General features: G+C 42.0%; 1 protein-coding gene and 1 long non-coding RNA gene across 8 annotated transcripts in view; one reads left to right on the top strand and one right to left on the bottom strand.

Annotated features, from left to right (window-relative positions):
• Nucleotides 1-11,861, top strand: part of tex2 (testis expressed 2) — a 30,555-nt gene extending 18,694 nt beyond the window's left edge. For all 7 annotated transcript variants that reach the window (XM_026165062.1, XM_026165058.1, XM_026165057.1 and 4 more), the window contains 10 exons: nt 611-811; nt 1,730-2,093; nt 2,701-2,996; nt 3,284-3,427; nt 3,555-3,654; nt 5,721-5,841; nt 6,452-6,574; nt 6,872-7,081; nt 7,603-7,723; nt 9,996-11,861. In XM_026165062.1, coding sequence (XP_026020847.1) covers nt 611-811; nt 1,730-2,093; nt 2,701-2,996; nt 3,284-3,427; nt 3,555-3,654; nt 5,721-5,841; nt 6,452-6,574; nt 6,872-7,081; nt 7,603-7,723; nt 9,996-10,142 — 1,827 coding nt within the window. In that variant the 3' untranslated portion in view covers nt 10,143-11,861. The remainder of the gene's footprint in view (nt 1-610; nt 812-1,729; nt 2,094-2,700; nt 2,997-3,283; nt 3,428-3,554; nt 3,655-5,720; nt 5,842-6,451; nt 6,575-6,871; nt 7,082-7,602; nt 7,724-9,995) is intronic.
• Nucleotides 11,862-13,339: 1,478 nt separating this feature from the next.
• On the bottom strand, nt 13,340-14,266 carry LOC113020030 (uncharacterized). The gene is made up of 4 exons (XR_003272138.1): nt 14,013-14,266; nt 13,826-13,915; nt 13,583-13,621; nt 13,340-13,443 (listed from the first exon to the last, which is right to left on the bottom strand). It is a non-coding gene; the product is annotated as an uncharacterized LOC113020030 (long non-coding RNA).
• Nucleotides 14,267-14,283: the final 17 nt, after the last annotated feature.

The following is a 14,283-nucleotide window of genomic DNA, read 5'->3' on the forward strand; positions in this document are numbered from 1 at the left end:
CTTTAAGCGAAACATTTTAATGACAGCACCACCGTTTGCTCCTTATTCTCGAGTAACCTCAGAAAATCAGAAGAGAAATCTTTAGTAATTTGACAGAGTTATGCAAGCATGTGTATGTGTGTGTGCCTTAGTGGGTACTAAGCGATTGCACAGGATAGCCTGATGGCTAGAGGCCACAGCTGTTCCAAAAAGAGGAGCTCTGCAGAACATGATACAGGCAGATGAACGACAGCCCCTCGGGCACACAAGTGTGGGGAAGCGGTCCAACAAGCTTTGTCTTTTTCTTCATACTTGTCTTTCTTTGGGAATACACAAAGTCTCAGATGCCCCACTTTATCTTTTGCTGTGTTGCATAAATTTTAAGCAAGAATGTCTTTTTAAATCAATGGTATGTGATACATAGTGGAGATTCAATAAACTGCGTTTTTTGGCACTTTAATGATGGTTTCATTTTTTATCTCAGGAGGTTACTTAGTTAATTTGAGCAAATTAATTCTCTGGTTTTAAACTGAAAATCTGATGTGTGTATAAAAGACTGTGCAAAAGTCTTGAGAGGTGACTCGAGTTTTACTTCATTGTAGCTGAAAAGTCTTCTGCTTCTCTCTTGCAGGGCTGGATGAATGAGATCCACAGCTATGACCCGGAGACGTACCACGCCACCCTGACCCACTCCGTTTACGTCCGTCTAGAGGGCTCAGTCCTGCGTCTGTCCAAGCCCAACCGGAACATCTCCCGTCGTGCCACACACAATGAGCCTAAACCTGACGTCACTTACATCAGCCAGAAGATCTACGACCTGACTGACAGCAAGGTGCGGTGGCTTAAACAAACCTTTTGGTCATGGAAAGAGAGATTTTTGCTAACACCACTCAAAGACGAGGGGGAAATTAATGTGTTAAGTGTGTGTGCGCGTCTCCTCAGTGTATTACTGTGCTTGATGATAAGCTTAACATTTAGTGACATCGAGCACACGTCCCGTCACATTTGCCTTTGCCCGACTGCATGCTCGCTAATAGGTCATGCTCAGTGACAATCACAGCTTGTGACTCGTAGACTGTGTGTAAACGTAGAGTGAATATCACAGGTCACTGACCTTATATACACAGTTGTGTATCTTGTGTACTAGCGCACTGATTCAACAGTTTTGCATATCTCAAGGCACAGCTGACATTTCTCATGTCAGTGTATCACAGAGCAAAAGGTTTCATCATGTACCCTTAACCTACTCTTCTTCTCTGGTTTCCTAAAGTGCCCTTTCTCAGTTATTATTGTAGATACTTAGTGTGTAGTTTATTCAGACACTCGTACAGGAAAAGCATCCCTGAAGGTCCAATTTCTGCTCATGGTGTTATTGTTTTAATCTGAGATCCAATACCGCTCCAACCCATTACAACCACAGGGATGAATGAAGTGCTGCTGTATGTATTAGAGAATTGTTGGCCTATAGCAAGAACAAAAGCAGAAGTACATGAACCTTTCCAGCCCTGAATGGTGCCAAATCTTGGTTACTTATCAACAGAAAACAGGCATATTCTTACATTTATTGCCACCAGTTGTTTCCACTCATACCCTCAGGTATCAATCTGCCGCATAAAAATGTGAACACTTTTTCTCTTTATCTTCTTTTCTTTATAATCATTCTGTTGCCCTAGAAACACCAATAAAGAAATAAAGAAAGCACTCATGTTCATGAGATTGATTTAGTGAAGTCAGTCTTTATACCCCACAGATATACCTGATGCCTCAGAGCCTGGCTAGGAAGAGAGTTTGGAACAAGAAATACCCCATTTGCATTGAGCTGGCCAAGCAGGATGACTTCATGTCCAAGGCCCAGGGAGAGAGGCCTGAAGCTGGGGAAGAAAAATCGACAGTTCAGAGTGAGAAGGTGGAGAAAACGGACAAGGGTGAGAAGGCAGAAGGATCGGCGTCAGCAGAGGAACCCAAAAAACCAACCTTTGGAGGCGGGGATTTGACTATCTACCTTTTCGGGAGGACGGGTCGGGAAAAGGAAGAGTGGTTCCGTAGATTTCTTCTAGCATCCCGAATGAAATCAGAGGGAAGAGGTGGCAGTCTGCCTAGCATCTGCAAGAATGGTGAGCTTCACACTCTCCCAGATCAAGGTGCAAACACACACACACGTAAAGCATTTGTTATCCATGTTCTTTCTTTCTTTCTTTTTTTTACACACCTGTATTTGCACAGACACGCGCCATTCCTCGATGTCAGAATAGCCGTTCTATTAAGTGGGCAACTGCGCAGCAATCAGATCTGTGCATAAGCCCCAGCTTAGGGACTGCCAATCCCCTCAACTAAGTGAACCGATGAGTGTGGTGGGTCAGCAGGATTACAAGCACAGAGCATCAGCGTATTATAGCATCACTTTCCACAGTGGGATGTAAGCCTGTGCGGAGGAGGCCTTATACAAAGAGAAATGCCAAAATTGTGTGGGTCAGGAGATAAAGGTAGTAAAGGTAGGGCTGGATTACTGGAAAGCAGTGTACAGCATGCTAATTCAGAGTGCTGCAGTCTACTGTGAGAAAGGAATACAAAAATAGCTGACAGCTATCTAAGGCTAATTAAATTTTGAGCATTTATTATTATTGTATACAAATCTGGAATCACTAAAAATGTTCCGTGTTCTAGCATAATTGTGTCAAAACACCCCCTTCACATCCCACATTTCCTTCCTTCCATTTGTAGCCTTCTTACCCTCCCACAGTCGCAGTAGCAGCTTTCAATCTGTCGGAGGCCTGGAGGCTGACAGCAGGAGCAGCAGCCGGGGAAGCCTGGAGGAGCTGTCTCAGTCTCAGTCTCGTCACAGAGAGACCACCGCCGCTCTCTCCTGTGGCTCTACTGCAGGCTTGAAGCAGAAGATGCTGTTGGACTATAATGTCTACATGGCCAAATACGTGAGTCCCCAGGTGCCGCCTAGAAGCCCGACTGCCACTGACAGCGCTAGGAACAGCCCGGATAGCAGCCCCCAGACTACCAAAAAGGTAGGAGACAGATGGATGCATGTCAGGCTGAATAGAAAAAGATTGTCATCCAAAGTGGGCATCTATCAAAAGCCCCCCCTGGGGTCTGCACGTCTAAACCACAATATCAACTAAATCAGTCTGTTGTCACCTGAAGTTACCCCAGAGAGCTCCGAACCACTGGCAACTCAGTGAATCTTACTGAAGGGTTGCTGGGAGCAAACTCAATATATCAAGCTCAAGCTTGATGCAGAAAATGATTATAGATATTCAAAACTGCCATTCATACATGTATGTGTGTCCTTTAGCTGCGTAGGAGTTCAGAGGAGACTGCGGAGCCTGAGGCCTGGGTAAATGCATTTCTGGGAAGGATATTCTGGGACTTCCTGGGAGAGAAATATTGGGCCAATGTAGTCTCCAAAAAGATCCAAATGAAGCTCAGTAAGATCAGGGTGAGTAGTAGTAGTAGCAGTAGCTACAGTTAGTAATATCCAAATGCAAGAAGATTTCCTCAAGAGATAGAGATTTGTCTTTGCGTTGGCTGTATTTGTATCTTTTTCCGTACATGTTGTCTTTTAGCTGCCATATGTTATGAATGAGCTGACTCTGACAGAGCTAGACATGGGCTTCTCCATTCCTAAGATCCTCCGTGCCTCCAAACCTTCAGTGGACCACCAAGGTAGGAAGAAAATTACATTAGGTGTGTTATTTTTTTTACATTTTTGTGGGTGCTTTCAAGATTTCTTATTTTTATCTTACTCGAGCCACTTATTAATTCTGTCTTTTCCCCAACCCGTCTTCTTCACCTTTCATACCATATCTCCATCTTATTCCTCTTCTCGCTAGATTAAGCCATAACCCCCTACCCTCCAACACTCTGTCCTTCTCTCCTCTGGAGTCTAGCCTTTCTGCATGTTTGCTCTATTAAGCCACAGTAATTAAACCTCATGTCTTGGCTCCCCCTCATCCATTACTGAAACACTGACTCACCCAGCCTGCTTTAAGCCTGAGCAAAGGGACTAGTTTGACACAGAAACAGAGCAGAGATGTGTATTAATTCCAGCTGGTTTAAGGCAAAAAAAGAGATTGTTAAAAGCTTCAGTCATTTGGGGTGGGGTTTTTTTTTAGTTTTTTTTTTTTAAATTTGTCATTTCTTAAAATATGATGATTATACACTTGCTAGCCATTTTGTTAGGTATTGTTCAACTGGTCGAATGCGTCATTAGCCAATGACATGGCAGCAACTTAGTACATTTAAGCATGTAGACATGGTCAAGATGACCTGCTGAAGCTAAGGCTATAATTGACATGAGCTCACCGAAATTGGACAACAGAAGAAAAATGTCGAATGCTGAAGACTTCACTGGATTCAAATGGCCTCCACAGTCACCAGAGCTCAAGATCTCTGGAGCACCTTTGAAACCAAAATCTGTGAGAAATGTTTCCAGCACCTTTTCGAATCTGTCTCATGAAGAATTAAGACCATTCTGAAGGCAAAAGGGGGTCCAACTAGTAAGGTGTACCTCATAAAGTGTCCAGTGAATGTAAATGTCATGAGGAGCCGCCGTGTTAAAATTTTTGTTTATCAATTCCAGATTAAGAACATTCAGTTTTTCTTGATCTTAGGTCTAAAGATTCTTGTTGTTCAGTTGTTGGAGCAGGGTGTCTGCAGAGCTCACAAATGTGTCTGAACCTATACATCCTCAGATATATACTAACAAAGCATCATTAGCCGATGATGAAATGTGCGCTTTCATCCTGCATGAACTGAACACGCTTGTGATTTCTTCTCTTGTGTGATGATGGTAAAATTGAGGGAAAGGCAGCTTCTCAATGCCTTATTTATGGGGAGACATGGCTTGATTGACAATGTTTACACTGTGCTTCGATAACCGCACAATACACACAAACTGATGTTTGTCAGTTGTGCAAAGATGTGAAAATGAGCTAGAGGCTTATAAGAAACAAGTGGGTATAACATTCTTGACGTTAGTGTATGCACAGAACCATTTTAACCATCTTAGCATGCAGACATTTCATAATTAGCTCAGAGGAGAGTCGGGCTGAAGCGTCACTTTTGCAATTGCTTGGTCATGCACATGCTGCACAAATGGAAATTATTAATGTGGAGGCAAATTCACCACACTATATGACAATGAGAGCGATTTAAAGGAATATCTAATGCACGATTGCTGTGATATGTTTCCCGGTTCTACATCTGTCTGTGGTAGAGATGTGTTGGCTCCTTCAAATTTAATGAGAAAATCCAGACGGTCTCTTCCTGCTGTTTGTCTCGTGCTAGACAATGAGACACTGTCTTCCATGATGTGTCTTGCTGCTGTCATGTAGCTTCTCTCTGGCACTGCTGTCACACAGACTGTACGAATCAATGAGCATTTACAGGGAGAGGGAAAGTGAAGAGAAGGGAGGGGGGCAGACAGAGGGGATAATAAACGTCAGTTACCGGCTGCAGACGTTCGCTGTGCAAACAGCAGGGGGATCGTAATCTGAATAATTCTCCTGCCGCCCGCTGAGGAGTGGGACGTGTAAACAGGAAGTAGCTTAATAAAGAACTGCTTCCTGATAGGTGACCTTTTTTTAGGTAGATGAGCACTACAGTTAACCTTGCAACAATTAAACACAAATCATTAGGTTGTTATTGATTTTCCTTATGCTATTGACGAGGATGTCAGCAGGCATGGGTTTGGTATAAAAAACATCATAAGTCTTTGTTTTCTTTCTCAGGTTTGTGGTTTGATCTGGAGGTCTCCTACACGGGCTCTTTCCTCATGACGCTGGAGACCAAGATGAACTTGGCCCGTTTGGGAAAGGAGGGCGAGGGCCTTGGAGAACATGGGAAAGATTGGTGAGGCTTTAAAAGTGCATTTCTTCTTTTATGCAGAATAATGAAGCTGAGTGAAGCTCGGTCTGATTTTATTTTGTTTTTAAGAAGGCTTCCAGATTTTAGAGTCGTCCTCCACAGCTTGTCCTGATTCCTCCGTGTTTGTTTTTCTTCTTATTGTCTCATTCTCAGTGACAGTGCCAAAATAAAATGTGTGAAGGATTCGATTTTCTGCTAAAGAAAACCAGCTCTGAGTCGGATGGTAATCGGGTGCATTTGCATTTTTAGAGCCATATTAGTTGTCACATGCGTTTTTCACAGTTCCTCCCCTTTTGTCGTGTTGCCTTTTCCCTCCTTCTCTTTATATACTAATCCTTCCCGTGGATGCTTACCGCTGTGGACATGTGTACAGTAAACTGGCGAGTTTGGGAATTGGATGCCTACAGTCGCTGTCCCTGAAACAATACATTTTGTTACCCATTTGGGTTATTGGATCTTTTTTTGAGTGAGATCGGTGGAGAAGTAGTTCCTGGGATACATTTAATGGGAATTAATAGTGATTGATAAGGGCTCTTTGCAAAGCCACTGGGGCCTGACTTTGCAACATGAGTGCTTGTTTATGTGTGCGTGACAGGTCAAGGCCACGGACATACTGTCTGGCAGACAGTGACGAGGAATCGTCTAGTGCCGGTTCATCGGACGAGGAGGATCCTCCAGAACTCCTCAGTGACAAACCTGTTCTGCCTGGAGCAGAGGGGTGAGCAAATGTCTCTTTCTAACAACATTAGTGCACCTCCGAATTGAAAATGGAATATTCAGAACCGTACTGAGGTTCTGAAACAGAACATTTTTCCTTTTTCTATCCAACCAGCCACCCACTCAGACATACATATTTGAAAGCTCGCTGATGATTTAATGTAGCACCCGGTCACTTGCACACATAGCCCCTCGATAGTGGGTGCTGAGTAGCAAGAGATGCCGTTATGAATTAATTATGAACCTGACTCACTCCTTGTCTCCCCTCCTCCTCTGTTTCCATCATCGACTTGCGTAGTTATGTGGGAGGCCACAGACCCAGCAAGATCATGCGCTTTGTGGACAAGATAGCCAAGTCGAAGTACTTCCAGAAAGCCACAGAGACGGAGTTCATCAAGAAGAAGATGGAGGAAGTATCCAACACGCCCTTGTTGCTCACCGTAGAGGTGCAAGAGTGCCGCGGGACTCTGGCTGTCAACATCCCACCTCCCCCCACAGACAGGATATGGTATGTTTAGAAGGATGTGGAAAATTGCAGGATGGAGTTGGTATGTCACAATCTATGTGAATGGCTTGAGATTATAGCACTGCACCCTCTGCTGGGCAAAAACAACAACACAAGCAAGTGATGAGAGAATAAAAATGTTTAATCACATCTAAGAAATGAGGGCACAAAGGTGTGTTTTCCATTAAAGATGTGGAACATTGAAGCCTTAAATACACACTGAGTTATGTTTGGCTTAATTAATACGAACTTCTTTATTTGCGCCACTAAATAGGTGCTAAGAAAAATATAATTAAAACAACATATAGAAAAATCTGTTTCTGTTGCATGCTATATATGTTTTGCATGTTTTCCTCCATGTTTTTACCTTTTTTCTCCTTAAATACTGCTAATATGTATTTTTTTTTTTTTTTTATTGAAATGAAGCAGTCATTTAAGGAAAAACCCATCAATCGACATCTGTTTCATGAAGCTGGTCTGAAAATTCAACACGATTATCACAAACTTCTCTTTTTGGCTGTCAGGTATGGTTTTCGGAGTCCGCCTCACCTGGAGCTCAAAGCACGGCCCAAACTCGGTGAAAGGGAGGTGACGCTGGTGCATGTAACAGAGTGGATTGAGAAGAAACTGGATCAGGAGTTCCAGGTATACACTGGGAGAAATAAGCACCGGTGAAATCTAATCTTAAGTCATAATAAAGTCTACTTATTGTCCATTTGCAAGTTCAATTGTTAAAAACGAGGAATTGCATGGTTTTAAATTTACACTCGCTGGTCACTTCATTTACTAAACCCGCTGAACTGTTCATTATTGCAGATATCTAATCAGCCAATCACATGGCAAAACGCAAATACATTAAGACATGTAGGCATGGTTAAGACAACTTGATGAAGTTCAAACTGAGCATCAGAATGGGGAAGGAAGGTGACGTAAGTGACTTTGAATGTGGTATAGTAGTTGATGCCAGACGGGCTGGTCTGAATATTTCAGAAACTGCTGATCTACTGGGATTTCCCCACACAGCCGTCTCTATGGTTTACAGAGAATGGTCAGAAAAGAAAGAAAAATATTCAGTGAGCAGCAGTTGTGTGGATGAAAATGCCTTGCCAATGTAAAAGGTCAGAAGAGAATGGCTAGACTGTTTTAAGGGCAAGAGTACCTCAAATAAGCACTCATTACACCCAAGATATGCAGAAAGGCATCTCTACATACAGATGGACTACAGCAGCAGAAGACCACCCTGGGTGCCAGTGTGGTCAGATAAGAACAGCAAACTGAGGCTACAATTTGAAAGATTTGACAACAGAAGATTGGAAAATGTTACCTGGTCTGACGATTCTTGATATCTGTTGCAATGATCATTAGAATTAGAATTTGACATGGATCTGTCTTGTGTTGTATTAATGATTCAGGTTTGTGGACTTTGGGCTAGTTCTGGTTCTAGTTGCTGACCACATCCACCCCTTTGTTACCACAGTGGACCCATCTTCTGATGGCTGTTTCCACCATGTTAACGCACCATGCGACAAAGCTCAAATCATCTTAAAACTGTGTTCTTGAACACACAGTGACCATGTTCAAATGGCCTCCAGAGTCACCAGATCTCAGTTTAATAGGGAACCTTTTGGAAATGTTGGAATGGGAGATTCTCATCATTGATGTGCAGACGATAAATCTGAAGCAACTGTGTGATGCTGTGATGTCCATATGGACCAAAGTCTCTGAGGAATGTTTCCAGCACCTTATTGATTCTGTGCCATGAATTAAGTTAGCTCTGAAGGTAAAAACCGGGTCCAACTTAGTACTAGCACGGTGTAATGAAGTGGCTGGTGAGTGTTCAGTTTGAATTTGACACTCTGTTTGGAACTGAACAAGGGATTTTAAGTATTTAGCACATCCGAATACACCTTAAACCAGTGGTGTCCAAACCCAGGCCTCGAGGCTCGGTTTCCTGCAGGTTTTAGATGTGTCCTTGATCCATCACAGCTGATTTGAATGGATAAATGACCTCCTCAACATGTCTTGAGGTTCTCCAGAGGCCTGGTAATGAACTAATCATTTGATTCAAGTGTGTAGACCCAGGGTGAGATCTAAAACTTGCAGGACACCGGCCCTCGAGGCCTGGAGTTGGCCTTAAACCAATGTTCTTTATGTAAAATACCTTTGGCCTATTTAGAATTACCACCCATGTGTGCATAGGAGGAACATGTAGATCCAAACAGAAAGTTTTAACCAGTAGGTTTAAATCCAATATGTTGTTAATACATTGTGCTATTTTCAATTGAATATAGTAAAAAAAAAAACTCCAAATCACTGGAATCTGTTTTTACGTTTAACACAGCACCCTAACCTTTTTTGTAAACATGGGTGCATTTAGTGCATGATGTCATATCCTGTGGTATTTATCAACTGATGTTTGAAAGTCTACCATTGGCATGGCCGAGAAGCTCAAAGTTTACTCACCAAGGACAAAGAGCACCTCTGCAAACTACCGCAGCAAATTGTCCCTGTCAGGTTTACCACACATCAACATTTATCTCTGCCTCCTCCTCAGGGGCTGTAATTACGTTTTGGCCCCCTCCACAATGCTTCTAGTAAAATATAGCGCTGCGGTGCACACTGTTGTCATTTGTGAGCAAGTGTTTACATCTGGCTTTCAACAAACGCTGGACTCAGGCTTTATTGGGTTTCAGACATAACAATACAGGGTTGCTTTGTTGCTTTCTTGTTAAAAGAGATAGTTTGAAACTTTATTTTTGTTTTCATTTTGTATGTTTTTGATGACAAAACTAGAATTTATAGGTTCTGTTCCTCTAATAGTCTCTCACAGTGGTTTTCGAGTAAACATGCTTCACTGTCCTCCACCATATTTATTGCTAATCCTTGTTTTTTTTGTTTTTTTTTCATCATTTCACAGAAAATATTTGTGATGCCAAACATGGATGATGTGTGGCTACCCATAATGCACTCTGCCATGGATACGCGTTCAAATGCCAACTTGTTTACTGTGACAAATGATGCCTTGAAGGATCCAGAACCCGAATCTGATGTCTCTGACATGTGAAGGCACGCTGCTCGAGGTGTTCAATGACAAGCTTTTTATCGCCATGTCCCCGCCCCGTCTCAGAGATCACAGCTCCAGCAGTGGGCTCGGTCGGCTCCCTGGTATTTTTACCAGTACTCCAGTCCTGCTGTCGCACCGCTCCATGAAGGCTGTGCTTCAAAACGATCTGAAATCTACTCATATCTGGCTATTAAAAGCAAACAGAAGAGAACAGTGACTCACAGACTGCCGATCATTCACACAGTTTTAGTGTGACATCAAATATTATGATTCACTCTGATGAAATTACTTTTTTGAGGGACATGGTTAAAGTGTGTGTGTGTGTGTGTGTGTGTGTGTGTGTGTGTCATGGTGGATTGACAAATAGCCATCCGATCCAACCAGAGGAACCATAATACCTGTGATGTACAGCTGCCCCAAACGTGATAGTTGTACAGTGTAAACCTTTTATGTGACGTTTCTAATTGACTGGTTTATTGTTACTATAACTCTTTGAGAACTCCTGAGGCCACTAAACGAAGATTGTGTATATCTGAGCGAGCAAACACCTGACAGAATATTCCTTTAAATTCGCAGGCGATTTCGCCGAAAACCCCAGCATCTGTGATTACATGTTTCACAGGGATGTCGAGACACATTTATCAACCACTCACACTGCTGCCTGTGCCGGCTGCCTGGCACCTATATGCAAACCAATCAACGGCTCTGCGTCTATAAGACACCGGGCCTGTTTAGAATAAAGGACTGTCATTATGCTTTTTACCTGTGTCATAGGACTTACAGAGGAGTCGTGTGAATTGAAGTACATCTGCAAACGCAGCAGCAAAACATTGCCTAGGTCTATTGAATGTATACATAGGAATGCAGCTCTTTAGCTGTGCAATGGAATAGCTCATTCACTGAAAACGTGCTTCTAAGCAACATGTTTCAAGCGCTCTTTTCGTGTTATGTTCAGAGTCGACAAAAAGTAATAATTTTCTATTTTTTATTGCCAAAGCAATCTTTCAGTGTGGTTTAAAGAAAGAAACCAGAGGGTTGTGTATGAGGTAAACAGAAATTCAGAAGACGGAGAAAAATAATCTGCAGGGAGTGATTTTAATGAGCAGGAGACTGAAACACTTTTAGTTTAAATGGAAACACATAAACTCAGAAATGTGTAGTTTAAAGAGCTGGGACATCCACTCTTGCTGTTTTATTTTAAATCAATAACATACTGGATATTAGCCATATTATTTAATGCTCTCAGCAGACATCCAGCTAATGAATGCTCCGTTTCTGTTGAATTATTTATTGATTTCCTTTTTTTAAATGCTGTCTACTGTTGTACACATTAAAGAAAAACATGACATACACTAGAACTACAGGATCTTTGTAATCTGCCAAGACGCCCTGCTTTACAGGTGACTTTTACTTTATATGTCCAGACATGTGTGTTGACAAGTGTATGAGGCAGAAAGTGCCTTTAAAGTAAATTAAACATTCCTCCATAGTGAGCCGCCGTGTTTCTTGCATCAGTTGAGAATAGGAAAAGGGGAAAAAAAAGTCTTTGTGCCATTACTGTGTCTGTTAAGACATGCCCATTTTGGTTTTTCATGTCTCGGTGTTGTTTATTTGCACAAGTGATGACAATATCAAACATTGCTGTTGTGTTCAGTGATGTTGCAGAATGTTACGTTTCTGATCATTGTGGATCAATAAAATCTTTTTGCTCGGAAAGAATACGTATGGATTTGATGTTCTGACAGAAGAGATGAGGAATGAGAAGCCGGAGCCAGATTCTCATCAGAAGACATGCATTTATATGCTGTTTCGCTTCATAAGGTACGCCTGTTCAATCACAAGGCGCCAACTCAGTGAGTTGAGGCGTATCAAGATGAGATACACCAGAATGGAGAAGAAAGGTGTTTTAACTGACTTGGCATGGTTGTTGATGCCAGATGGGCTGGTATCTACTGGGATTTTCCTGCACAATCATCTATTAATGTAACAGGGAATGTTCCAAAGGAGAAACTATTCAGTGAAAAACGCTTTACTGATGTGAGAGGAGGGCGGGAAGAATGCTTTGAGCTGATTGGAAGGCAACAGTACTCAAATAACCACTTGTTATGACTAAAGTATGCAGAAGAGCACCCTCTAATTACACACCAAACAAACCTTGAAGCAGATGGGCTACTGCAGCAGAAGACCACACAGGGTGCCACTCATGTTAGCTAAGCACAATCCACAGGCTACAACCCACAAAATTAGACAATGCAAGGTCTCTGTGTTCCCACTCGTGACCTGGAAACTGATAGTTTGATCTGCTGAGAGTTGTCTCAACTCCCGAAACAAATCTGTGGGTAGAGACGTTGCACAGGTGTCATTTGTGGAAGTGTTTATACACGTGAAGTAGTGGTGGCACATCACTGGATGATATGAAGCCTGCTGAGAGTTGGACTTTAAGATATTCAACAAATGAACTTTATCATTTCCAATTATAAATATAGTGGCTATAACAGCCACTTATGAGATGATGCCGCTGTCCCATGTCATAAGTGGCATCTTATTTTTGTTAACCAGTTTTTCCTAGCCCCGTCTGCTCTCATCTGGGGGAAGAGGAATCAAGGACGTGAAGTATGAAAGACAACACTTCACAATCTAAAAATAGTATGTGTGTGGATGTACATTCACTTGACAAAAATATTCAGTATTTAACCGGCTGCATTTCTTCTTTTTAAACATCTGACTTGTGGTGTCAAATTAAGTGTTAATGCTAACAGATGTGCTGACACCACAGACGGATGTTAAACTCCGTCACGTGGGCAGCTTCCACACTTTGAGAACACTATACCTGAACTTCATCTCGAGTCTGTGTCTTGCTTTAAAAGAGAGACTTGGTGAAATAAAAGCCAAGAAACCCCAGTTATGACAAGACATGACTTGATCTTGCACTGCTCTCCACCTTTGAGTGGCCACGGAAGAGGCCAGCCAGGTTCAGAGGAGTGCCCAGAAATAAGTTAAAATAACAAAAACGACGCTGTTGGTTTGTGGAAAAATGCTTTATTCTTTTTAAAGAGTCAAGATTCAAAGTGTTTATTGTCATGCGTCACAAGAGAAAAGGCATTTCTCTGTGCAATGAAATTCTTTCTTTGCTGTCCACCCGCAGATGTCGATTAATATATACAATAAAAATAGAACAAATACAAATAGTACAAATAAAATAAAAACAAAGATGGAAAAAAACCCCCCCAAAAAAACATGTTTATCTGAGACACTGCAACTTCAAGCCTGGGTCCACTTCTTGAGCATCACAGGCTGGTCCCTGAAGAAGAAAACAAATAAGCTCAGTTGTTAACAAGCTGTTTATAAAGATCTTTGAGGGGGGCAGATCAATAATGTCTTCAAATTTATCAGAAGACTTATCAGTTACAATCATTTTGGATTACACTCAAATTACTTACTGTGTCATTATCCTGAACATCCATTCACACTGAAGGCCCCTGTGCAGAAAATGATAAAAAAAAAAAAAAAAAAGCTTAAGTGCATGTGATTGATTGATTACAAATCCTGACCTGTGTTAGTGACTCAACTCAGATTTCAATTCTGACTTCATTTTCAGATCAGAAGTCTAACGCACGAAAACTCATCATCCATGAACCAAAGGGAAAACACATTTTCTGTACTTCATATTTCTGACTTCATACCTCGCTGCTGGCCGTCCTCCACGAGACTGTATGACACCACCCTGTCCACGTGGTGAAGTGCAGAAAACATCCACTAGAGCAATCACCATCCTATTTCACAAAGAGACCAAAATACCTGGTTACAGATGGGAGCTCAAGCGGGTTGTATTTTTATTTAGTTTTTATTTTATTTTAAATAAGTTCTTACCTTCGTTTTCTTTGCTCATGCGGCCTAGTCAAGTCCCGCTGCTCAAACGCGCAGTCATTGCTTTCAGTGCTCTAACTTTACACCTCCCCATCATATATGCACTGGCAGTCAGCTGCAATAATAATAACTACAACATAAAATTTCATAGCCAAATTAAACACGACCATGCCGCAGTTCGCTTGCCCAACGCTGAAAAGCATGCTTCCCACACTCTTCGCAGACCGCTGTAGAAAATGTCCCCCGGATCTATTTTATACCACATCCGGTGTCC

The sequence above is a fragment of the Astatotilapia calliptera genome, chromosome 4, assembly GCF_900246225.1.
Source record: "Astatotilapia calliptera chromosome 4, fAstCal1.2, whole genome shotgun sequence".
Lineage (NCBI taxonomy): Eukaryota > Metazoa > Chordata > Actinopteri > Cichliformes > Cichlidae > Astatotilapia > Astatotilapia calliptera.